At 37.8% G+C, this 24224-nt stretch overlaps 2 protein-coding genes across 3 annotated transcripts in view; one reads left to right on the forward strand and one right to left on the reverse strand.

Moving 5' to 3' along the window:
• LOC149045185 (uncharacterized) overlaps positions 1-21696 on the forward strand; it is a 53835-nt gene extending 32139 nt beyond the window's left edge. The window contains exons 5-7 of one of the 2 annotated variants that reach the window (XM_089208067.1): positions 19347-19866; positions 20403-20443; positions 21403-21696. In XM_089208067.1, the coding sequence (XP_089064193.1) occupies positions 19347-19686 (340 nt within the window). In that variant the 3' untranslated portion in view covers positions 19687-19866; positions 20403-20443; positions 21403-21696. Of the gene's footprint in view, positions 1-19346; positions 19867-20402; positions 20902-21402 lie in introns of those variants that run through there. The other variant, XM_089208066.1, reaches the window with a different exon arrangement.
• On the reverse strand, positions 4672-12342 carry LOC149045189 (uncharacterized). The gene is made up of 4 exons (XM_089208070.1): positions 12261-12342; positions 10099-10190; positions 6443-6592; positions 4672-5093 (listed from the first exon to the last, which is right to left on the reverse strand). Exons 1-4 carry the CDS (start codon positions 12295-12297, stop codon positions 4992-4994), a joined length of 381 nt encoding a protein of 126 aa, XP_089064196.1. The 5' UTR covers positions 12298-12342; the 3' UTR covers positions 4672-4991.
• Positions 21697-24224: the final 2528 nt, after the last annotated feature.

Genomic DNA, 24224 nt, shown 5'->3' on the forward strand with positions numbered 1-24224 from the left:
AGTTCGGACTACCCGCGTTCTCCATCTTTTTAGGTGCGCAAGGCATTTTGGGTTGATGACGTGTAATGGTTGCTCCGTACTTTCGTAGTTGGGGTTATCTAAGGGTTTCCCTAGCAAAATGGCTAATTGCGAAACGTTCGAGTGCTCTAGTCCGGTAAAAACCAAGCAGGATCCCCTGCTAAAATACCAAATTTATTGACGTGCATGATTCATACCATTGGAAGGACATTTCTTCTAAAAGATTTGCGTGTGCGTTCGGAGCATTTCGAGAACCATTGCTTTCATAGATCATTTCTAATGCAAGTACGGATATTTTTGAACAGGTGTTAATTAATTTCCGGAGTGAAAATTTTAGGATTATTTGGCTTAAAAGTCCTTTAAATAAGACTATGAATCGCAAATGGCATCTCTTCCGATTAATAGTCTGAAAGCGTCTTCCATCACGATTAATAATCGTGGTAAGTACAACTATTAACCGCGTACGAACTCCTTAACAATCGTGTTTGACCGGCTTTTAGACTTAATAGTCGTACATCGCACGGTTAATAATCGCATCTGACAGCAAATGTCCTTATTTATCGCAAGGAAACGTACTCTTCTCCGAAGAAAGTTCAAGGTCAACTTTTTTTGAACGGCCTTTTTTTTTGTTTGGAGATAATCCAAACCAAAAAATGCGTTACATTTAGATGAGTGAAACAGAAAGAGAAATATTGGAGTCGCGGCTAAATTTCTCTACGCTGCTAGACTCTTTCCAAAACTAGTGTGTTTGCGAAGTGGGTTCTTCAGGGGCAATAGGGAGAATAATCTATCGGAATGGAAAAACCATTTTCGATTTTTGTTGCTGAATAGTTTTCTAGAGTTTACAATGTCACGTCGATTCGGTAAGATGTAGGCGGTGTGCGCACTCCGATTGCGTTGCATTGTGGTAGCTTCATTTTCAATATGGCGGTGAAAGCAGCAAAAATCGGTAGATTTTGACTGAACATTCCGTAAAAGTTAGGCCGTTCATTTTCCTTTCACTATAGATAAATGTAAATTGATTTATTCTGAATTTTCAAAAGTATTTTTTTGTACGTATTTGTCCCGTATTCTACGGTTCCCAAGGACAAACGCAGTCACTGTTCTTCAGTAAGTAATTTAAGACCGGTTTTTGAGAAGGTCAAGTTTGATGTACGTCGTAGTTTTGAGCCTTTAAAAGATTTGGATGGCCGCTTTGATTCTAATTCAACAGCTCTGACCAAACGCTCTCAAACGGTACATATGTTTGTCGGTTTTTCAGTGATAGTGTTTGAGACCGATTATGGCTAAGAGCAGGCCTATTGTTGCGTTACACAGCGTTACTATCGTATACTCAATTGTGTTGTAAATCTACTTTCCTAGGTAAAAGGAAATTCACCAATGGCGAGTGTTGTATGATAAATCTACTTACTTGATCACTGAATGAAGGACAGATGAATTAGAGCAACGAAAGGAGTCACTTGCCAATAAATAACAGTTTACAATGCACACGGCGACACGCCGGATAACCGGAAATCAGAAGGTTGTCGATGGTTAAAAGGTGTTGATAGGCTTGTGCGAGTCCTGCCATTCGCTTGCGCTTTTAAATCTGCTAACCTGAAAGCTTAGCTGTTATTAGGATATTATTTAATGACTTTTGTTTGCGATGTGATAATAAAGATTCCTTTAAAGGTGTCATTTCTCCATCTGTATGTTGTTGGTCTTGGCACAGCCGGATGAGATTGTGTTACCAAAGGTAACATTTTCATTTGTGCGCGCTATTTTTGTCGTTTTCAGGTATATTGTCTCTCTCCCGCATAAAATAACTCCAAAGATATGTTTCTCAAAACCTTATTCTCGGTATTCTTTATTCTTTAAGCATATTTGAAACTGTACGTTTTTGTTAAACGTTGAGCGTGACGAATTTGGCCTTTGGCGGCGTAAGGCTTCTCCTTTCACGAATCCCGTATTTATGCCTTTAAGTGTATGACATGAAAAGTAGTTCGTGTATTAGAGGGTCGCTGGATTTTTTTTTTTATTATTATTATGAAAATTACAAACAGGAACTCAAAAGAGTTTCCTCCCAAATTATCCATTCAGGGTGAGGTTTAGAGTTGTTTTCAACGGGCTGTGTGAAAAAAAATCCATCCGTGTGGGGTGGGAGTGGGATGGATATTTTTTTGGAATTACGAAATCTATGCTACAAATGCTTTATTACAATGCTTAATTAAGAAAGTTTTACATTTCACTATCAATTTTTTTAGCGTCCAATAAATATTCCGTCTATTGTTTTAAATTGCTCGTATTCATGATGACGTCAGGGCTTGTTTATGAGGGGGACAGAATCGTCTGGAACAATAGAAATTCGTTTAAAACTCGCTCTGGTAAGAAAAGTTTGAACTCAAATGGCCTGGGACTCAAATATGAGATGCACTAATGTTTAATAAGCAATATTTATTGCACTTGATGGCTGTCACCGCTTTTCTTTGGTCTATAAAACGAATTTTATCTCAATTTTTTTTGTGTTGTTGCTGTTTTGTCCCCCTCCCGCAACCATGATTCTTTGCGTTTAAACAATAGTTTGTTTTTATGTGACGTCATTATGAATAAGGGCAATTCAGACCGTTTTGTTTTGTTCGCTATGGCGGTCGAAAATTTGAACTACTTTTGTAGTTCTTGACACGTCATTGTTTGTATAATCTCGTCTCGTTATATGAACCTAAATAATATATAATAGTCTAATTACTATATATATTAATGCATATATTTTAAGGTAGTTCGGGACTTATAGAAAAGTTCTTAGACTTTGCATAAACAAAGATCGATACAAGTGAAGTTCGGAAATAAATGAAATAAAAATGGGGGTCACCGCGCTCGTTTTCAAATAAGAGGGGGTAAACTTCAGCAATCTTCCGTATGTTCGGGGTGGTTTCTTTCAAGCCTCATGAGAAGGGAAGTCCCTTTTTCCACATGGGCAATAAAGATGTTGAAGACGAAATACCCGTTTTGTTAATCCACGCCAAGACAGATATTCAAGTGGCTTCCACGCCAAATTGAAAAGTACTCCATTCTTTCTGAGTTAGGAAACTGGCTCCATTTACAATTCGCAAACCATACGCCACATATGCATCATATAACTTTTATTTCAATTTAATAGCGTTGAAGTCGACCTCACAAGGCGCTAGTAAATACGTAAAGTGAATATTTTCAGTCTTGAAAAAGTCACTGTCGTTACATTTATTCGCAGCGGTTTGAACGGTTACCTGAATGGCATGAATTTGGTTGCATTTATGAACGATGACCAAGTCAAAGGCGCTGGTATTAGGACAATGGACTATCATCGCACTATGTTTATCTCTAATTATCTGTTCTATCAATTATCTCGTATCTGTTTTGCTTTGATGTCCACACAAATTTAAGTAGGATCTAGCAGCAGTGGAACCACATGCCTCTTCCTTGAAGGAATACTCATTTTTCACACATTCCTTGAGATTGCTAAATATCAGCTTCTCCCAATATTTGCCAACTAAGTTGCCAGGTCTCCCTGCAGATAGGCCTTTTATGGTATCCACCTGATGAAGAGATGGAGCCTCATTATACTTTATGCTTTGGGGCGTGACACGCTGAATGAATGGTGAATGAAGCCATAACTATTTCTTTCATTTACCAAACGCAGGGATGTATCCAGCCTAGTCCACCGCGGTCAAACGTCCAACGCGGTTTTCGTTTTATTCAGTGGGATTTTATTTAATGTAAGCAAGGATGAGTAAAAAAAATTAGTTCACGTTATTATCTTTTAATTTTTCTCAAAATGATGAGCTTTTTTCCGTGGAAAACTGACCAAAACTCTTTGCGCCTGATCCAAATTATGTTGACAAATGGCGTCGACGATTCTGCGGTTCACTGTTTAGAACTTTTTTGGTAAACTTTCAAAACGTTTGGTAAATTTTGGTAAATATGTTGGCAATATACTAAACTTTAATAAACAGTGAAAACGACCACCTTAACCTTTAAGTACTTTGCTTAACTTTTGCAAATTTCTCTCGTTTGACCGCGGTTAACCAGCCTATAGACCTGCAGATTTGTTCTCCGTGGGGCGGGGAGTTCGGCTCCCATACTGAACTGACAGCCGGGGGGCTCGGCTGTGGCCCTAAAAATGACCCATAAAAGGCACTGTAGGTTGACTGAAAAGCTGATCGAGAATGATATTTTTGTACTCTGCTTTACATGACAAATAAGTTGACTGACTTATTGGCATCTGGTTATCGTTTACCGATTTCAGATGTGTCGTGAAGAATTCGACATGTTTTGATTGTCTGCTCATTCTAGCGCTTAATTTGTTGTTAATAGACGAGGTACTAGTCGAGCACATTTACTATAATGTTTTGCATAGAAAAAATGTTGTTTGTTTACCAAACGGGAAATCGGTAACCTGTAACTGAAATTCTGAAATCGGTAACCGGTAACTGAAAGTCTGAAATCGGTAACCGGTAACCAGATTCCAATTAGTAATCAATTGACACCCTAAATGGTACCAAGTTAATTATAAAATCGTTTTTTTCAACAGCCCCCCTAAATAGTACCATATCTGGAATTTTATACACAAAATGGTACGGCCGAGCCCCCCTGTCAGTTCAGTATCGACCCACACCCCAGGATTTGATCGCCAGAGTAAAAAAAATCAATACTTACTACATCCAACAAATAATTAGGATTTTCCAACGTAAACTGCACAACAGCTTCTTCAACCAGAGGGTTAACGACGGATACTTCTTTCAAATCGAATCCTGGTGGTTTCAAACAAGACCAGGAAAAGGTTGATGGTGACCACCTCATTTCAAACATACCACTAGCCTTGCAAGTACTTATCATCGCTAGTGACCTGATGCGCACACGTTTGCACCTATCAGGAATCTACAGTGCTTCGTCTTCTAGTACTTGTAGAATATTAGTAATTGCCTTGGCCATGAAAAGTTCAACGTTACTGTTGCCTCTTAGAAGGTACTTAGCGTACTGAATGACTGTTCGAGGAATATAGCCAATGTGCGCCAGCACGTCGGTGGGCCCGGGGACAATTCCTGCTCAGTTTGGATATCCTGTAATATGACAAATGTGAACGTTCCAAATCATAAATGTAGTTGGTGATCAGAAGGCTTAACATCAATCTACTGCTACTACACGTTATCCGAAAAATTCGCGAAGCGACGCGACATTCGAGAGTTTAACACGGTACTTTTTATTTCATTATGTAAATTTTCCGTTGTCTACTCATCGCTTTTTCAAACTTAGAAGTCAATTGTTTCATACAACAATGAAATACAAAGGAAACTTGTAGCACTGAATAACAAAGGCACATGAATCGCGCATTTTTTTCGACCAAGCGTGCAAAAAATCGTATATACGCGTCTGACTACCCTGCGTCGGAGCGTATGAAATTCGCCTGCGCAGCTAACGTATACGCGAGCGGTACTGTACATAGAGTAGTGAGGCCTCTTTCCTCACCGTCGATTGAACCCTCCGATTGGACTGTCGTTGCAGTTACAGTACCGACTGGAACTAACCCCCACTTCACATGCAAACATCAGTGCAAACATGAGCAGACCCAGAATCGCGAATAAGACACCCTATTTATGGATCCAGAGGCTCAAAAACCCGACCCTATTAGGCGGCACATACCTATAAAGCTTATATATGGGCTTGAAGTTTGGTTGGGTTCACTTCAGAAGGTATGTTCTGCTCAGGTCTGCTTTTGGTGCAATTTTAGTGGGGGATAGTTCTTGTCGGTACTGTATGTGGGAGAAATTATTACGCCGCATGTATTTATCAAACATATACAAACCTACAGATCGTTAGAAAAATATTACCTGTTCAAATGTTCTAGCTTAAAATTTACTTAGCCGAAAATTCTTTGGAATAAAATGTGATTTTTCCGAAAAATGCCAGCTGAAAATTGATGTCCAAAATTTTCTAAGTGACCTTTTTTTAGTAGAAATGACCGAAAATTTAGCAAATTTCATGTGTTTGTAGTGTTCGAAAATTTTACGGTGCGAAATGAAGGGGTGATTGGAATAAAGCCCTAAGTGACTTCTGATCAACTGCTAGATTCTCCTTCCAGTTTGTCTTGTATATGCTCATGTAACAATTTGGCTTCAGATCAGGAGTCACTTAGGGCCTTATTCAAAATAATGTTTGGAATAAGGCCTTAGGTGACTCCTGATTTATAGCCAAATTCTCCCTTCGTTACACGAGCATATACAATATAAACTGGAAGGAGAATCTAGCAGTTGATCAGAAGTCACTCAAAGCTTTATTCCACTCACTCCTTTAAATTAAACAATGCAAAGCATAGAAACCACTAACACAAATTTTAGCTGTCATACGCCATCCAAACAGCTTTACTGAAATGAATATTTGGGTGTTCACTAAGGAAGTACAACAAACTCACCATGATTTGTTTGAATAAGGCTCTGCCCACTGATTCTTCTGGGTTGACACAATACACAATATTTAAATCATGGCAACTGAGAAGAGGTTTGTCACCACTGAATAACGAGAACAGACCATGTCTGGAAGTTGCTGCCATGACACTCGAGTTCTAGAATTAAACAATAACTGTTATAGTTGGTGGCTGTAACTGATTAAAGTATGGCCACTAAAAGTGCCTGCCACCCTTAAATACAATTATATTTTCAGAATCAAGTCTACACAAATTGAACAGTTAAATGATGAAATATTTGTTTTGAACATCGCGTTATTGAGCTATATAGATTTGAATTTACAAAATGCTAATTAATGACGTCAACAAGGGAATCATTTATTATACAACTACTTGTTTTCACCTCCAAGTAATATTTTTTACCAATCAATTGACTATCCACAGTTTATTTTTTGTATTCATCAAATTAATTATCCTCAAGCTGTATACTGCACATTGTAAATTGGCATAGAAATAATGGCAAATTCCCAGGTTGACATCATCTAATTAGCATTTTGTAAATTCAAAAACAAGAAATATTTCACCATTTAACAACAAACCACAACAACATTAACAACATTAACTAACTAATGTGCATAGAGTTGATTCTGAAAATATCTATTTAAGGGTGATAGACACTTTAATAGAGGTTTGACTGCACACAGTTCAGACTCAGTTCAAATTAAGGGTCATTCCTCAGTATTTTGTCTGTTGCGGAGATGATATTTGGAGATATATTTTATGCCATACGAGGTGAAACTAAAATTTCATGTCTTCAATTTATCTCTTATTGTGTGGTTACCAGAAGAAGAAGGTGTACACACAAGTATTTTACATTGCTCAAAATTGTACCTGACCCTTGCAGAGAAGACATCAGAGAAACCACAATATTTGATGCAACAAATTTAATTCAAAATTCCTCTGAATGTGAAATGCTTTTAAAATCTCTATATTTATGTTCTCTTAGACCAACATATCTATAATGCATACAGGGTCATGCAGTGTAGAAGCATTTGGTATTTTCTTGTGACAATTGCCATTATGCAAGTGCACACATGTTGTGGAGACGGCAAAAAATTCCACCCACTGCTAACAATGGAAATATTTTATAAAGTTCAAGTCTTACAACAAAACACACTTTATATGATATTGTGGGGCATGGAGATTCCAGGATGCACATTTCCTGTCACACTGAACCTCCATTGGTTATTCTCAGAGTAAACTAGTCCCAATCCCCCAAATTTTGGCCAAGCAATTGATTTTACTTGAACTAGATCATGGAAACCACAACCACACAAAGCCATATAATTGTCATTTTTTGTTTACAGTTGTACTTTAAAAGAAAACTTTTCTGCCATAACATCTAAAACTGATTTTATTAAAAAATAATATCTACCAAGAATTAGCAACTGAAACTTTGTATTCAAGATGTTGAAATTTTCTGGTGTATGAATATGTAATAGCATCTCAGCTATTGTATTATGTTGAGCTCATGTTGAGATCACTTTTCTGTTTCTATTCTTGCATTGAAAAAAATATTCAGATGTTTGGGGCAGTAATGCTCTGGTAAGTGTTGTCTCTGCAATGGAAATAATGTCCAAAATTTCATATTGTGTAGTTCCATAAATTATCCATACCCTCCCCATGAAAGGGATTTATCCTAAGACTCCCCCTCTCCACGCTCCTGAAAATTCCAATTACATGTACACTTCATACATTTCCTAAAGGTTTTTGACCTTTGAGAACCCCTCATATTCTGTCATAAATCAGAAGTTCTAAGAATTCTTTCAATTTTTTTATTCAGAAATAACAGAAACTTTGGAGTGTCAAACCCTTCCAGAGACAACATTTGGGGAATGGAAGTTGCATACTGTACTGAGCCTTACCCACTGAGCCATCTTCCAATAACTGTTCTGTAGAGGGCACTTGCACACATTTGTGTTCTGGCAACTTTTGTATGATTTTAGTTTTTATTACTTCTTCAACAAGAAATGTATTTTTCGTCTCCACAACAGGCATTTTGATATTTTCTATAATGTATTACAGTTTATGCAACCATTTTGCATTCCATCCCCAAAATTTAAGATCTATCACAAACTTCATTTATCAAGCAACAATGCTACAAGGATCTTAAGTCTGCCATGAAAGATTCAAAAACCTTCTAGTTGGGGACAAAATACTGTGGAATGACCTTTAATTCAAACTAACTGATAGGTATTCAGTTATACTATTCATATTGCAATGTTTAACTCACAGAGAGGGTGATGGTCTCCTTTAAAATGCGCTTCAATATATGTGCAGCTTGTTCATCCCTGGGTATTTGATGGATATTGTTGGTAAAAAGAAAGAATGGCATATCTGCCACAACCTCTCATATAGCTGTTTGAAATCTTTCAGTGGCATGTCATAAAAATTTGGTGTTTCCCTGGGCTAAAAATTAACTCCAGTGCTTGATGGCCAGTTGAGACAGTTTCCTTGAATTCTTAGTGGCCCATCCCAATATGAAGAAGCCATCGATTTCCTCTAGTTTAAAATGAAAAACTTGAATAAGTGCCCCATGGCTTTTAACTGAGCATTAACTAAAAGGAAAGAACACCAAAAGGCAATGCCCCCGGTAATGCCATGAGACATTTTTCTTTAACATTTTGGCCATTCATTTGGCACTATAAAATTATTAGAGGTGTTAAGTGTTTTTATTTATTTAAGTAAATAAAGTAAACTGCAATAAAGTAACTTCAAGAATTTATTTGCACTTGTTGTAAAAATCATTGTAGAAAAAGCTGGGTTTTTGTTCAAAGACATTCTTGTATGCAGTGACTGTGGTTACAGGTATTTCTGGATAAGTCTATCAACAAATTCTTCCTCAAAGCAGAAACGTGTACCTCGAAACCATCCTGCACGGAACTCTAGGTATGTCCAGAGTCACGTGGCAGTCACAAAATCAAAATGGTGTCTATATTTTGTGAATGTGGATTGCTTGTGAAATCACTGTTAAAATGGCTCTGAATTTCCACTTTAGAACTAAAAATTAACTAAAATGGATAATCTTAGAGTCCAAGCAAAGAAACGAAGAGAAGGGTAGTCCAATTGAACTATATATTGAGTTTTATTTTTAACGTTATGATGTGCTATATGAGAGGTTGTGACAGATATGCCATTCTTTCTTTTTACCAATGATGAAATTATGAAATTCTGTAGCATAATTGCACACTGGGCATTCAACCCTTAACTTTTGGTAGCCCTAGTCAGTTTTAACTCGCCACTGGCGACCGTGCAACTGCCAATTTTTAGCCCTGGTTTCCCATAGGAGAGATTGTCAGATGAAAGACAGTAAACTAAACATATATTTTAAGGGCATACATAGCTGGGGCAGACATGTATCTTTAATATGGAATTCAAATGGAAATGATTTGTTGTGTTTTCAAACAATGTGGTAAAGAAAAGCATGAACTTGCAACTTAACACTTTATTGGCACCACCGTCTCTTTGCACGAAAAAGGTATACAAAAGGGCTATTCAATGGCTGAAATATGTAAATATGGTTCGTAATAATATTTACATTGCTAGGTGACAAATAACTTATATTTGAACAGCCGAAATAACAGTAGAATATATGTTGTACTCACAAAATATGCTGTTCTCCAATCCTCCTCCCCAATTGTTGCCTTAACTGCTATATGATGTGAAAGGAGAGCGCTCTTGCCAACCCCCTTGGAACCTGACAGATAGATAAATAGATAGGTAGATAGATAGACACAAGAGAATCTGTCACAACTGCTGCTTGGGAATTGCACCTTGCAAAATAATTATTACTAGTAATAAAAAGTAAATGTGCATCTAAAAAATTGCATTGCTGTGACACATTAATACTTAATTTGGTGACCATTTGCTACGAATGCTGTGAGATACCTTCAAGGTTAGGCACTTGCTAAAAACAATTACCATTGGTAGATTATTTTACTCAAGCTAATAAAGACCAGTTACTACTAAGCTTTTGTTACTTTCTTTGTTGTGTTTTTAACATATGCAAATTAGGACCTGCTTGACAAACAATAGAATCTGTGTATAATACACACTGCAATTTTGATGGTTATTTTTATAGAAAAAATGCATATTATACACAGGTAAATATGGTACAGTTGAACCTTGGACCCTTGGGTTTGCCCTGCTTTTCTCAGGCATTTACTACTGGCTATCTTGAACTCAGCTACCTCAAACTCCTTATCTCGAACAAAGAGCAGTATCCCTTGTTCCTGTTTTACAAACAAATTTACCCCTCTATCGCAAACTCCCAGCTGTATGAGCAAATTGTTGCTTCCCTCGAGAGTTCAAGACTAGCTGGGTTCTGCATTGTACAGTTGCTAGTTTTTGTGTAAACACAGGAAACAAGCATTTCCCACTATTTTCTACAGTAGAATTGTTTTAGGTAACTATAATGTCTTTTGCACATATTTTTTTAATTATAACTAAAACAGGTAATTTTTATCTTCCTGAAATTTGGACTGTGATCAAGAAACTCCTCTGTTTGTCCGTTTTCTACTGCCAATGTAGACAACAGATACTGATAACAACAGCCATTCCATGCAACGCTACATCATTTGACATTACGCTGAGCCATTTCACACAACGCCACACCATTTGTGTGTACGCTGTACCATTCAACATTATGCTGAGCCATCTCATGCAACTCTACACTGTTTATATGTACGCTGTACCATTCAAAATTACGCTTAGCCATTTCACACAACACTACACTGTTTGTGTGTACGCTGTGCTACTGTCTTTCTTTTCCTGTTCAAACAGGGTTTACCATTGACAAATAGGTATCAAAGTGACAGTAAAAGCATTGTAGTCCATAAGCAAAAAAGAAGTGAAGGAATGTTACAACTAGAATGGCTAGAATTAAACTGAGTCATTGTGTTGTGATCTGCATGAGCGGCCTAGGAACTCCATTGACGAGGTAAATAAGAGCACATAAAGTTTAAATAATGAACGTAGCCTTTTAATTCTATTTGCCTTTTTTCACTTTCAGTTTTCCTTTTTTTTTGAGGGAAATAAACAGGAACTTAAGAAAACTCCTAGAAAAACTGTTCTAAGGGCTTTTGCTTAAAGCGGAAAAACTGATTTGCACATGTTCTCAAGATCGTGCATGAGATAACTGGATCTAACTGGATCTAACTGGATAACTGGATGCTCTATTTGGCATCACTTTAAGTGAAATCTTTGTGTAAAAATACTCTGGAAACACAAACTGTATAGCAAGAAACTCTTTTGTCATCTCCACTTTATACTTTCTCTGCTTCCCAAGAGTACTGGGTCAGATTGTTAAAAGCTGAGTTTAGATAACTTACAGTCAGTGTGAAATCTGATTTCATATCTGAAAGCTTTCAAATGAAATTCAGTCTACATGTACAATTCCTTTAGTCTGTGATTTGATGATTGGATACCCTAAAAAAACTATGGTATATTATTTTAAAAGGCTTTTAAACAAAGTATTAAACATTCCCTGAATAAAATTTAACCCTGGGTTAGCTCTTATAAGCCTTCGAACAACTGGGCCCAGGATTGAACAAGTTTCAATTAAACTAAGTTGTAATTTCAACAAGAAAAAGTTGTGATCATTTTTACACCAACAATTCCAGGCACAGCTGCAACATTTGCAATCTGCCTTATACCAGGAAGGAAACCACCAATACCTGAAGAGCATTTTAATTTAATTGTATAAAAGGAATAAGACAAATGCAGCAAATACAACAGTATTATATTTCAAATGTTTAGAGTACTGTACCTTGAGTTCCAGCCCAGTGCTTCAGCTCATCAAACATTAGTTTTTTTGAGCAGCTTGTTTATATATCCAAGATACCTTCAACCTTTAAAGAAAAAAAAGAAGGGAGTTTGAGATAGTGGGGTAAATTTGTCTGTGAAACAGGAACAAGGGATGCTGCTCTTTGTTTGAGATAGGGAGTTTTAGATAGCTGAGTTCCAATGGTTATGACTGAGAAAAGCAAGGCAAATCCAAGGGAAATGGGTTTGAGTTTGAGATAGCAGGGTTCAACTGTACCGTATTTACCTGTGTATAATATGCACTTTTTTCTATAAAAATAACCATCAAAATCACAGTGTATTATAGACAGATTCTATTGTTTGTCAAGCAGGTCCTAATTTGCATACGTTAAAAAGACAACAAAGAAAGTAACAAAAGCCTAGTAGTAACTGGTCTTTATTAGCTTGAGTTAAATAATCTACCAATGAAACATTTTCAATTTTGATCCACAAACACAACAAAGAAAGTAACAAAAGCCTCATAGTAATTGGTCTTTATTAGCTTGAGTTAAATAAGCTACCAGTGGTGCCTAACCTTGAAGGTATCTCACAGCATTCACAGCAAACAGTCACCAAATTAAGTATTAATGTGTCACAGCAATGCAATTTTTTAGATGTACATTTACTTTACTATTACTAGTAATAATTATTTTGTAAGGTGCAATTCCCAAGTGGCAGTTGTGACCACAACACGTGTGCACTTGCTTAATGGCAATTGTCACACGAAAATACCAAATGCTTCTACACTGCATGACCCTGTATGCATTATAGACATGTTGGTCTAAAAGAACATAAATATAGAGATTTTAAAAGCATTTCGCATTCAGAGGAATTTTGAATTATATTTGTGGCATCAAATATTGTGGTTTCTCTGATGTTGTCTTTGCAAGGGTCAGGTATAATAATTGTACACACAGGTACTTTACATTACTCAAAATTATTTTGAGTAATGTAGAGTAAGAAAATAGATATTTTCAGAATCAACTCTATGCACATTGAATAGTGAAATGGCGAAATATTTCTTGTTTTTGAATTTACAAAATGCTAATTAGACGACGTCAACCTGGGAATTTGCCGTTATTTCTATGCCAACTTACAATGTGCAGTATACAGCTTGAGGATAATTAATTTGATAAATACAAAAAATAAACTGTGGATAGTCAATTGATTGGTAAAAAATATTACTTGGAGGTGAAAACAAGTAGTTGTATAATAAATGATTCCCATGTTGACGTCATTAATTAGCATTTTGTAAATTTAAATCTATATAGCTCAATAACGCAACGTTCAAAACAAATATTTCACAATTTAACTGTTCAATGTGTGTAGAGTTGATTCTGAAAATATAATTGTATTTAAGGGTGGCAGGCACTTTAAGTGGCCATACTTTAATCAGTTACAGCCACCAACTATAACAGTCATTGATTAATTCTAGAACTGGAGTGTCATGGCAGCAACTTCCAGACATGGTCTGTTCTCGTTATTCAGTGGTGACAAGCCTCTTCTCAGTTGCCATGATTTAAATATTGTGTATTGTGTCAACCCAGAAGAATCAGGGAGCAGAGCCTTATTCAAATAAATCATGGTGAGTTTGTTGTACTTAGTGATCACCCAACTATTCATTTCAGTAAAGCTGTTCAGATGGCGTATGACAGCTAAAATTTGTGTTAGTGGTTTCTATGCTTTGCATTGTTTAATTTGAAAGGATGAGTGGAATAAAGCTTTGAGTGACTTCTGATCAACTGCTAGATTCTCCTTCCAGTTTATATTGTATATGCTCCCAATTTGAATGTATTGGACAACCCTCAACATTTAATAATTAAAGATGAGTTAAGATAAAAAAAAAAATGAACAAAAAAATTTAAAAAGATAATTTTTCCCAATTTCTCGTAAAATACAAGGGTAATTTCACCACGTGCGTGAAGTGAATCTTACATTTGTATCTTTTAAATTTAACCATGCGATACGTTTTAAAGCACTTTAAGCAATTCACCTCCTGCAGCGGCCGTTCTTTTATTTTCTTCTTCTGAGCTGGTCCACCTGCACCAATTCCTGCTACCTCTTCTGGATGATAATCTTCCATGACTTCAAGGGACACAAATCCATCCATTTCGCCCGCAAAGAACGAAGGATCGTCAAATTCTACTGGTTCCCATTTTCGCTTCTTCCCTTTCGAATTCTTCTCTGCCATTATGGAGCAATAAGCAAAGAGCTTTAGTTGAGAAACTGAATGTAAAAGCTCTTTTAAATAACAAACAACCGTTTTGGTTTATCCTTAGAGAATTAATAAAAACAATCTCACGTCGTCCGCCATTATGGATTACCCTCCAGAGAAGGACTGGATAAGAATTTGTACTGCGCGCATATTCAAACGGGAGTCATCCGCTGCTTTATTGCTACATGACTTTTCTCCCTTCGCCGAGTTCACTGACACCTTTGTGAAACGTGAATGAAAAGATTAACATTTATATTGAGTATATGCAATTTATATTGAGTATATTCAATATGCATTTATATTGAGCACCTAAACGAAAACTCGTTTCTTATCAAGAAAGGCTTTGTCCCAAAAATGAAGGTAAGTGAACGCGCGCCAAACATCAGATCGGAAGCTCAACTCCAGCTGAGTAGCGTGCGCGTCAAAATACACGTCTGACGATGTCATACGTGAGAATGTTGATAATAAGCTATGGTCGTCGAAATAAATATATTAACTTATTTTGTTTATTTATTTTTTATTATAACTTATCTTTAATTATTAAATGTTGAGGGTAAAATGTCCAATACATCCAAATTGGGTTGAGTCGTTCACAAATCGACCCACCAGAAGTTAATTAGTGGTTAAGTCATCTTGTGATACTGGAAATCTGAATAAACCGTGCCTCTTAAGGTGGAAATGTCTTACTACAAGTCGATTTTCAAGACGCTTAATAATAATCCTCAACCTGACTCAAATGGAATGACTTGTCTCCTGAGTCAGATTGGGTGTATTGGACATGAGAATCAAAACTAAGATAATTGCCAGTCATACATTAAATGAAAAAACAAACAAACAAACAAAAAGAAAACAACAACAACACTCACCACAAGAACTACATGGAAATACGGGAATTGATCGAAATCATTTTGAGAGCAGTTTGTCCTAAATTTTTTGAAGACAGCAGACTGCATTGTCCCAAGGGCTCATGCATTTTTTCAGTCTTTACCCATACATGCACAATTATGTATATCTAAGAACAGAAGCTTCTTTTTGGTTTTCTCTAGAAGTTTGGCTCGCGGGGAAAAAAAAAGCGACATAGTATTGTCTTTTGATTTAAATCTTCAGGCTAATCTGGAACAAACAGTTACCACACCATCCACACAACTTGAAAAAGCACAAAGAATGACCAACTCACTCAGTTTTCACCCGGCCTGTCTAAATTCTCAAATCTTTGCCTTTGTTGCCTTTGTAACATATTTAGTGTCGCTGATGGACAAAGTTGGGCTGCAGAAGAACAGTTGTAAAATTATCAATGTCACCAACAGGAGAGGAACCGTAGAAACCCTGACAGAAGCAAAGATCTCATGTGCAATTGAAGAGGTTTGTAATAGTTGAGCTAACAAGGAAGCGAAACTCTTCAAGATCCAGGATACAATTTTCATTACTTTTTATTGTTGGTTTGAGCCAAATGCATCTACATGTACACCACATTGTCTGGGAAACATGATCCACGGAGCTACAGAGGTGTACCAAGTGAAATCGAAGGAGAACTACGAAACATACAGTTGTTGTAAAAATCACGTCATTCAGATTTATTAGGACCTATATCTCTACTATTTCCTTTCCCGGTACCCAGGCCGTACTTTGGTTTTCTCCAAAACTGTAGACTGCATGAGGAGACTGGGCTCTTTGTGTAGGCTCCTGGACTTTAACCCGTGGGTTCTGTATGCCAGCATGCAACAAAGGCAAAGATTAAAGAATTTAGACAGGCCGGGTGAAAACTGAGTGGGATGGAAAAGACAAAAATACAAAAAACAATGAAACAAACGAAATAAACAAAAACCAGAACAAAAAAAACCAAACAAAAAACTCAACAAAACAAAGCAACTATTAGGAACCTAATTTTGTAGACAACGTGCAATTTCCCCTGTTGCGTCTTTCACGTTCTTTACTGCGCAACTTGCTTTGCGCAAAACGCTGGGCGACATGCGTGCTATGTGGCCTTGGATCAGAATCATCCTGATCTTATTACTATTTTTTTTTCATCAAAACAGTGAGTATAGTTTACGAACTAACCGACCAATGGAATTACCTTTTTTGATAGACTATAACTGGATCGCCTTGACTGATTAAAACCCACCCCTCTCCTCCCTCAGAGAATATTTAAAGCTAGATAGGACTCACACCAGCAAATGAAATTTTGACTGATTCTTTTCTTGCCTGTTAAATTTAAGCAAAGTGCGAGTGGCTTACTTCTGGCTACAGATGTGGCCACGAGAGGTTTGGACATACCAGCTGTTGAGCATGTGATTCACTATCAAGTTCCGAAGGACCTTGATGTAAGTACGTGTAAGTATGTGTGTACGGTTGGTTAGCTTGTGCAGTTGGTTAGCCTGTGCGGCAGGCGGGAACGGGAGCGATTGCTTTTTGGCGGCAGTGCTTTCATTCTCCGCGAAACTCTACCTTGACAAAAGGCTTCGGAAGTCACACTGCTTCAACCAACCATGCGTTGACCAAGGTGTGGGCTACAAGTCTCAACTGTAAGAGAAGCTCAATTAGAATGTGGATAGCGAAGTTCGAACGCCGTTGACGCCTGAATTCTTTATTTACCTCTAAATTTATTTTATTGCATATATTTAGTTATTTCTAAAACTTCATTTTGTAAATCTTTGTTTTGTTTCCGATTTGAGTTAATGTGTGAGGTTCACCTACCGAAATCAAAACATAATTCATTTCAGTTAATGAGTTTTGATTTAGGGAAAAAATTGACTCTGTTCAAATGCAGTTTATATGAGAGGAGTAGTTTGTTATTGTTTATCGTCCTCAGTTGTATCTCATTTAATAATGAACTGTTGTGTAATGTAACCACAATGTAAGTATTAACTTTAGCGCAACCATCTCATGTGATTCTGCGTTCCTAAATTCTTTCTCTGTGTTCGTTAACAGCTTTACATTCACCGCAGTAGACGGACAGCTAGAGCAAGCAGGGAGGGTCTGAGTGTCGTTCTTGTTGGCCCAGAAGAAATGGGATAATACAAGAAAATTATGAAGGCGCTTAATGGAGGTGAAGTATCTTTATTATGTCCAACGTATCTCTTTAACAGTCAAACTCTAAAAGGTTATTTGCAAATCCCCCTCAGTTTAAGATGCCATTCGTCTAAATTTCCTTTTTAGTTAGAAAAATTTACGCCTTAACGTTAGTATGCATATTCTCCATGCATACTGTTCTCTATATATTTCTTAGGGTGTTGACATGGAGAATGACATGTTATTTAAGGGCAAATCCAGGGAAGGGCAATCTGTTGGGCTAAGGATGGCTTTTTCAGTCTGTTCATTAAAAAATGACAAGTAGTCTGCTTGTGTAGGTGGATAGTTCCGGCGATGAAGAACCCACTTCGAGATTCTGCTGCAAGCACAAAAAGGAGAACAAGCGTGTTCGGGTAAGTATTTTCGGGCTGCGTTTAAAATAACCTGTTCAAGTTGGCACGAACCTTTCAGTGAAATGGCACAAACCATATAGGAAATGTTATGAGCAATTTGCGACGTTATTCGTTGTGATGCAGAAGTAACCGCTGAGTCTCCTGTTCTTGGGGATTGTTTTAATGGTAAAATGTTCTTATCGTTGTCAAAATTTTACTTGATAGAACTTGAATTGTTTAAGTGGACTGTTAACGCGAAAACCAAGGCTTGCGTAGATGGCCAGATCTCGCGCTCCGATCACGATCGTGAAAATAAGAGCACGTGAGAAGGATCTATTTTCACGGGCGACAAAAATCAAATTTTTGTCAGGTAATTTGGAACTTTGAATCCTGAAAATTGAAGTTTGAATCTTTTGGCATTCGACGGCTTACAATGGGCCAATGTTACCCTATTGAAGCCTGTACTGCTATATTAGTCACGCGCTTCAGTTTATCTGTTAAAAATACACTTTTTAGTATCTGGAATCAGAGGGTTTTGAAGTTAAATTAACTTGGAAAAATATTTGATTGGTAGAAAATCCCGGGAGTGTAATATAAAATGATTTGATTTATAAAACGCAACATGCACTGTGAAGAGGAGTCCTCAGTTCTCCCTTTAGGTTGATTCCCGTATAGAGAAGTAGGCCTCTTACAAAAAAGAAAATTGGTTGGGTCCTCTGCTAGTGCTTGTTTCCTGAATTTGACGTCATATTCTCTTCTAGCATGATGACAACTGTGACAAGACTACAGGCAAAATACCTCATGAGAAAACCGCTGTGGTTGAGAAAGTAGACTTGACGCTCATTGATTCACCAGTCAAAAGGTAACACTGGTGGCCAATATTATTGGTGCCCTCCTTTACGTTTCCGTACAATATATTTTATTATCAAGAGAATGGGCTTTTTTGTGCTTGTATTAATCGAAACTCGACGGTCGTTTGCTCGAGCAAGTTTTCCGGTGGCCAATGCGACCTGAACTTTCAATTAACAAAAGTTACAATCAAGAATACTGCTCTCGACTTTCGACTGGAGTATTTAAATTATTTCATACAATTCAAACAATCATACCTAATAATAAATCAGTCTGATTTTTTTTTCTTATCAAGGGTGTGTGTGGATAATGAGACGAGCGACAGCGATGAGTGCCTTTTCAAACCAGTCTTTGCATCAGAAAAGTGAGTCACTCAAATATATATACCATAAAATTTCCGTAGTAACAGTGAAGTCATTGAACGCGTTTACGAACAATTAACTCTGAAGGGTATATTTTAATTGTCTGATTATTTCAAAACGATGTCTGTGAGCGACCACCACACCTTGCACGAAACGTTAGAGAATTTTGCTCTCCCGCTGTGGCGTTTGAGAAACCTATGAAATTCTTTTACTGTCTTCCATAGAAATGTGGCTGAAAAGGTAAATAAGAAAGTGCTGACACACCAGTTGAACGACTCCAGCGATAGCAGTGAAGACGAACAAGGAACTGATTACTTGAACGACGACCCAATGTTTCCCATCTACCGACAGGGATTGCTCACGGGTTTGGGGTCCAGGAAAGTGGTAGATATCCTCTTCCATCCGCCTCGAGAACTTATTGCACGTGCTGTTCCTTCCGCTGTCTCCGAAAATTCTGTCTTTGTGGTGGAAATATCTGCCCCACACATAAAGCACTTTAAAAATGTTCTGGCGACGACCTTGGTGCATGGAATCCAACTGGAACGAAACAGCGACGTATTATAGTATCATATACTATATAGTATATAGTATGATACTACCGTGCTTCCAACAAGAGGAATCCTGTTCGTAAGGCTTCCCAATCAGAATATGATGATCATGAGGCACAGGTCTATAAATGTACGAGAAGCTTCTACAGGAATGAATCCTCCCCCGATTTGCAAAGGATTTTCATTTATCTGACAGGTAAGACTATTTTAACAAATAAATAACAGTGAGGTCTTTATAGAAAAATCTCAAACTTTGAGTGGAGGCCTAGCGGTATTAACCTAGCGATAGCGAGGTCATTACGACAAGGCCTCAGTTTGAGAGGTTCCTGCTACAATGAATAAACAGTTGAGGTTAGTAAGACATTTGTAACATGGATCATGAAAAAAGCTTCCGAAGAAAGAGAAAGTCAATTCAAACCAAAGGTCAAACTGGTCAAGTGAAATAAGTAAACTATGGCGTGCTCCGAAAAGTGGTGTGTGGCCAAAAATAGGAAACAAAATTATTTACAAAAACAAAAAAAAACAAAATTTTTCTATATTCGAGTGAAAAACGTCCATCTTCAAAACCTCACCGTAAAAAAATTTACGTCCTCATTAGTCATAATGTAACAAATCTGACCAGTAAAAGGGGGTTTTAATAAATACAGCATATCACACCAGTGCACAACATCTGGTTACCAAGTGCATTCAAATATCAAAACCTTTATTAATTTTCATCTTCTCCTTTTTCAGATTCCAACGGAACGATTCACGATTTTGCTCTTCTGCAATATGTTTTTGATGATAATGAACACGAAGTTAAAGTTAAACCACATGGAAATTCTAAAAGTCTTTCCAAAGAATATTACCGCACTTCGCATACTACCATGGAGCGGTTAAAAGAGCCCGCGAAATCTGACCCTCCCAAGACGGTGTTTTTCAAGAGTATCGAAGAAAAGGGAACAATTTTAAACTTTATAAACGCAGCTAGCCATGCCAGAAATGTACAACAGATAAAGAACATTAAAAAAACCATGGAAGAGCAACCTGGGGATTCTACACTCGAGCTGATAGACATGCGAAGCAAGGAAACAGAGACAAAGAGAACGCCTTCGTCCGTAAAGTAGAGACCTCGTCAGATCCTTGTGTTGTCCTAACCACTGACCAGCAACTTAATAACGTGGAAAGATTTTGCACAAATCCTAGGCAGTTCAGTATTTTAGGAGTCGATCCCATTTTCAATTTTTGGAGACTGTTATGTGACTCTTACTACATACAGGCATCTCCTTCTCCGAACCAAAGAAGACAAGAATCCAGTCCGGATTGGACCAACCCTAGTTCACCACAAAAAAGAACCATCCAGATATTACGAGCTCTCGTCTACCATGATAAAGCTAAATGCAAAAACCCAAAATGTTCTAGTATATGGTACTGACGGAGAAAAGGCATTGGGTGAGGGTTTCGGTAGACCTCTCCCTTATGCCCAGCATTTACTCTGTGACCTGCATATGAAAGAAAACATAGTGTCAAAAATGAACGAACTTGGAATACGGGGCAAACCATCAGAAGTCATTCTAAGTGACATCTTCGGAGGAGATATTGGTTGTAAGAGGGTTCCTGGTTTTATAGACTCGGAAAGCCACGCCCAGTTCGTGACCAATCTGGAAAAAATGAAGGAGGAGTGGCTTTCCTTACACCCACTCTCAGAGCGCTTTATTACTTACTTTTGTAAGTACAAAGCGGAAATTATAAGGCAAACGATGACAGCTGAATTGAGATCCATGGCTGGTCTAGGCTGGCCACCAGGTGTATACAATCAGAACGGAAATGAATGTATGAACTCGGTTCTACAAAGAGAGAAACAACTTACAAGGAAAAGGAAGCTTTCTATTCCCGAATTTGCCAGGTTGCTGCAGACGGTGGTGAAAAGACAGAACAGAAGAGGATTTAGCATTTATTGGCTCGGAGAGCTAAAAATGGACAAAAATTACGAGGAAGAGGGAATGAAGGAATCTGTCTTTTACAGGAAGACGAGAGCGCAACAAGAAGCGGCGCTAAAAATATTTCACAATCTCTCAGTAAAGATAGTTGACATAATTCCTATCGACCTGGAAAACACAAATGAAGCGGACACAATGTCACCATTGAGTTTGCCTCTAGAAGATTTTGGCATTATCCGGGTTCCCTTCAGTATTCTAGCACGTACACAGGACGAAATTGCAAGAATCCGTAAACGGAAACCTGGCAGAAACGTGTTAAACCGTTCTGGAAACACGACGGATAACCTGTGTTTCCGTTACCGGTTTCGTGACGTTTTCTCGCGTTTCCGTTGCTGCGTATACAACGGAACCGGACCACTTTTTGTGCATGTTAAACATAACGGAAACATGGAGTTGCATGTTTCCGCCACGTTTCAGAAATACGGAAACATGTGATTTCGTCCTGTGGTATGTACCATCGTGCATCGTTGATTTTGGCGCGCAAAGAAGAAAACATTCATCCCGATCCTGGAAGAGGGGACAATTTGCCACGTTATGTGGCAAACGAGGCAATTGATGCTTCATCGTATGCAGTTTGCAAGAAACGTACCGTGCGACGTGGAACATATTATGTGTGCAGCGGCACTTGTATCGATTTTAAAGCGTATGACATTTGTGCTCATACTTTAGCTGTGGCTGAAATGGGTCGTTCATTGACTGAGTTCGTTCATTGTTACAAGACAACGAACCAAAGGCCTCCTAACGTGGATGCCTTGATTCACATGGACCTCCCTCCTGGACGTGGGTCAAAAAAGACTAAGGCAACACAAGGAAGGAAAGGTGCTACAAATAAAAAAAGAGAGGAAGTTGAGGAGAGTTACACTAGCACCTCTCCAACTGACCATTCAGCATCGAATCCGGCGTCGACTTTAGTAAGCTCCCCAGGAAACAGAGGCACAGAGAAGGAAGCAGAGAAGACAACAACACAAAAAGACAAAGAAGAGCCTCAGGTATGTACATATTGTAAGGATCATTCACAGTTAGTACAGGGTGTAATGCGTGATTCTGTTATCTCGGGTTTTAGATCGGTGAAAGGTTTCAAATTTTTTTTTGTGATTATGCTGCCAACCGTTTGATTTTTTATATCGACTATGATCATGGTAAAGTCCCACTATATGTTAGCTCAGTGCAAGTCGTTCTATTTCACTAACTGGTGAGCTAATTGGGTTGAACGAAATAAAAACTCTATCAAATAAAGCTTGTAGTGATAATGCGCGGCAAGTGGAAAAAAACAGTTCTCCTAATCACAGAACCTTTCATTTGTAGAAATGGCCTGCAGGACAAAAGGTTTATAAAGATTTAGCATCTGGCAAGACTGTCTGTTTTTTGCATAATTCCCACGCAGCCACGCACCGACTAATCTTGGCTGTTAACTAAAATGCCATTAATTTTATTCTATCTGTAGAATAAAAACCCCAACACATCAACGCCGGCAGTTCAAGAAGGTAGTTTCCAGTTGAGCCTTCTTAAAAGATGCAGCCCTCTGGTGAGAAGGTGTTACGGATGTAAGGGTGTCTTGAAACTAAGGCGTGGTGAAGACTTTTTTATTCCCAACCCACCAGAAGACCTCGTCATAATATCAAGCGCGAGATGGGCCTACTGGCAGAATGGAGAGCAAAAGACTGGACGATTAGGAAACGTATACTTTCACTGTAAGGTTGAGTGCGTCCAAAAACTGCAGCTCCAATTTATTCCCTTCTTGATGATCATTCCGGCGGCCGTTAAGCGTGAATTACTCGAAGTTCATCGAAATCATATACAGAAAGAGCTAGGTCTCTAGAGTACATATGGGGAAAAAAAATGCCAAATTCAGGAAATGATAAATTCTCACCATTTATTAATATGTGACGGTCACTGTTTTGTTTGATGACATACAATCACAACAAAATTAAAAGGTGCTATAACTTGTGTAGACAGAAAAGTTACCGTTGCCCATTTCCGCACAGCCCGCACACTTAAAACTTTATTTGTACAATTTGGTTTTTCCTATTAGTGCATAATATTTTGATTTGGCCTGCAGTTAGCAAACACTTATTGAACTCTGACTGTTTCAGAAATTGGAAAGTTTTCTCTCTAATCTTTGCGAAATGTCGAAGTCGTTTTTGTCATTGTCTCTGAGAGGGCTTACTGTAATATTTGCGAAACGGAACAAAATGAAAACGTGTTATTTGTGAGATTAATTTAATCGGATCGGTAATTTGCGAAAGGGAAATGATTCCTTTGTAAATTAGAAATATGTTATTTTCGTAATTAATTCTGTAATTTGCACTTGTGTGAATTTAATGAATCAATGCAGAGACCATATGAAAGAAAATGTGTGCCCTTAAGCTATTAAAGGCGAAAATGTTATTTGAAAAATTACCCAGTGCTCAAGTTGTGCTGTTTTGATCATCAATGTACGAATTGGAATGCGTGACATCACACTCAAGTGTGTGTTCATTGTATCTGAAAAGAGAAAACTGTGTCTCTGAAAAGAGAAAAGATTGCTTTGTACGATTGTACCAACAGTGATTTTATGTAGTAAAGGTATAAACGT

Source organism: Pocillopora damicornis, chromosome 5 (genome assembly GCF_964200805.1).
Source record: "Pocillopora damicornis chromosome 5, jaPocDami1.2, whole genome shotgun sequence".
Classification (NCBI taxonomy): domain Eukaryota; kingdom Metazoa; phylum Cnidaria; class Anthozoa; order Scleractinia; family Pocilloporidae; genus Pocillopora; species Pocillopora damicornis.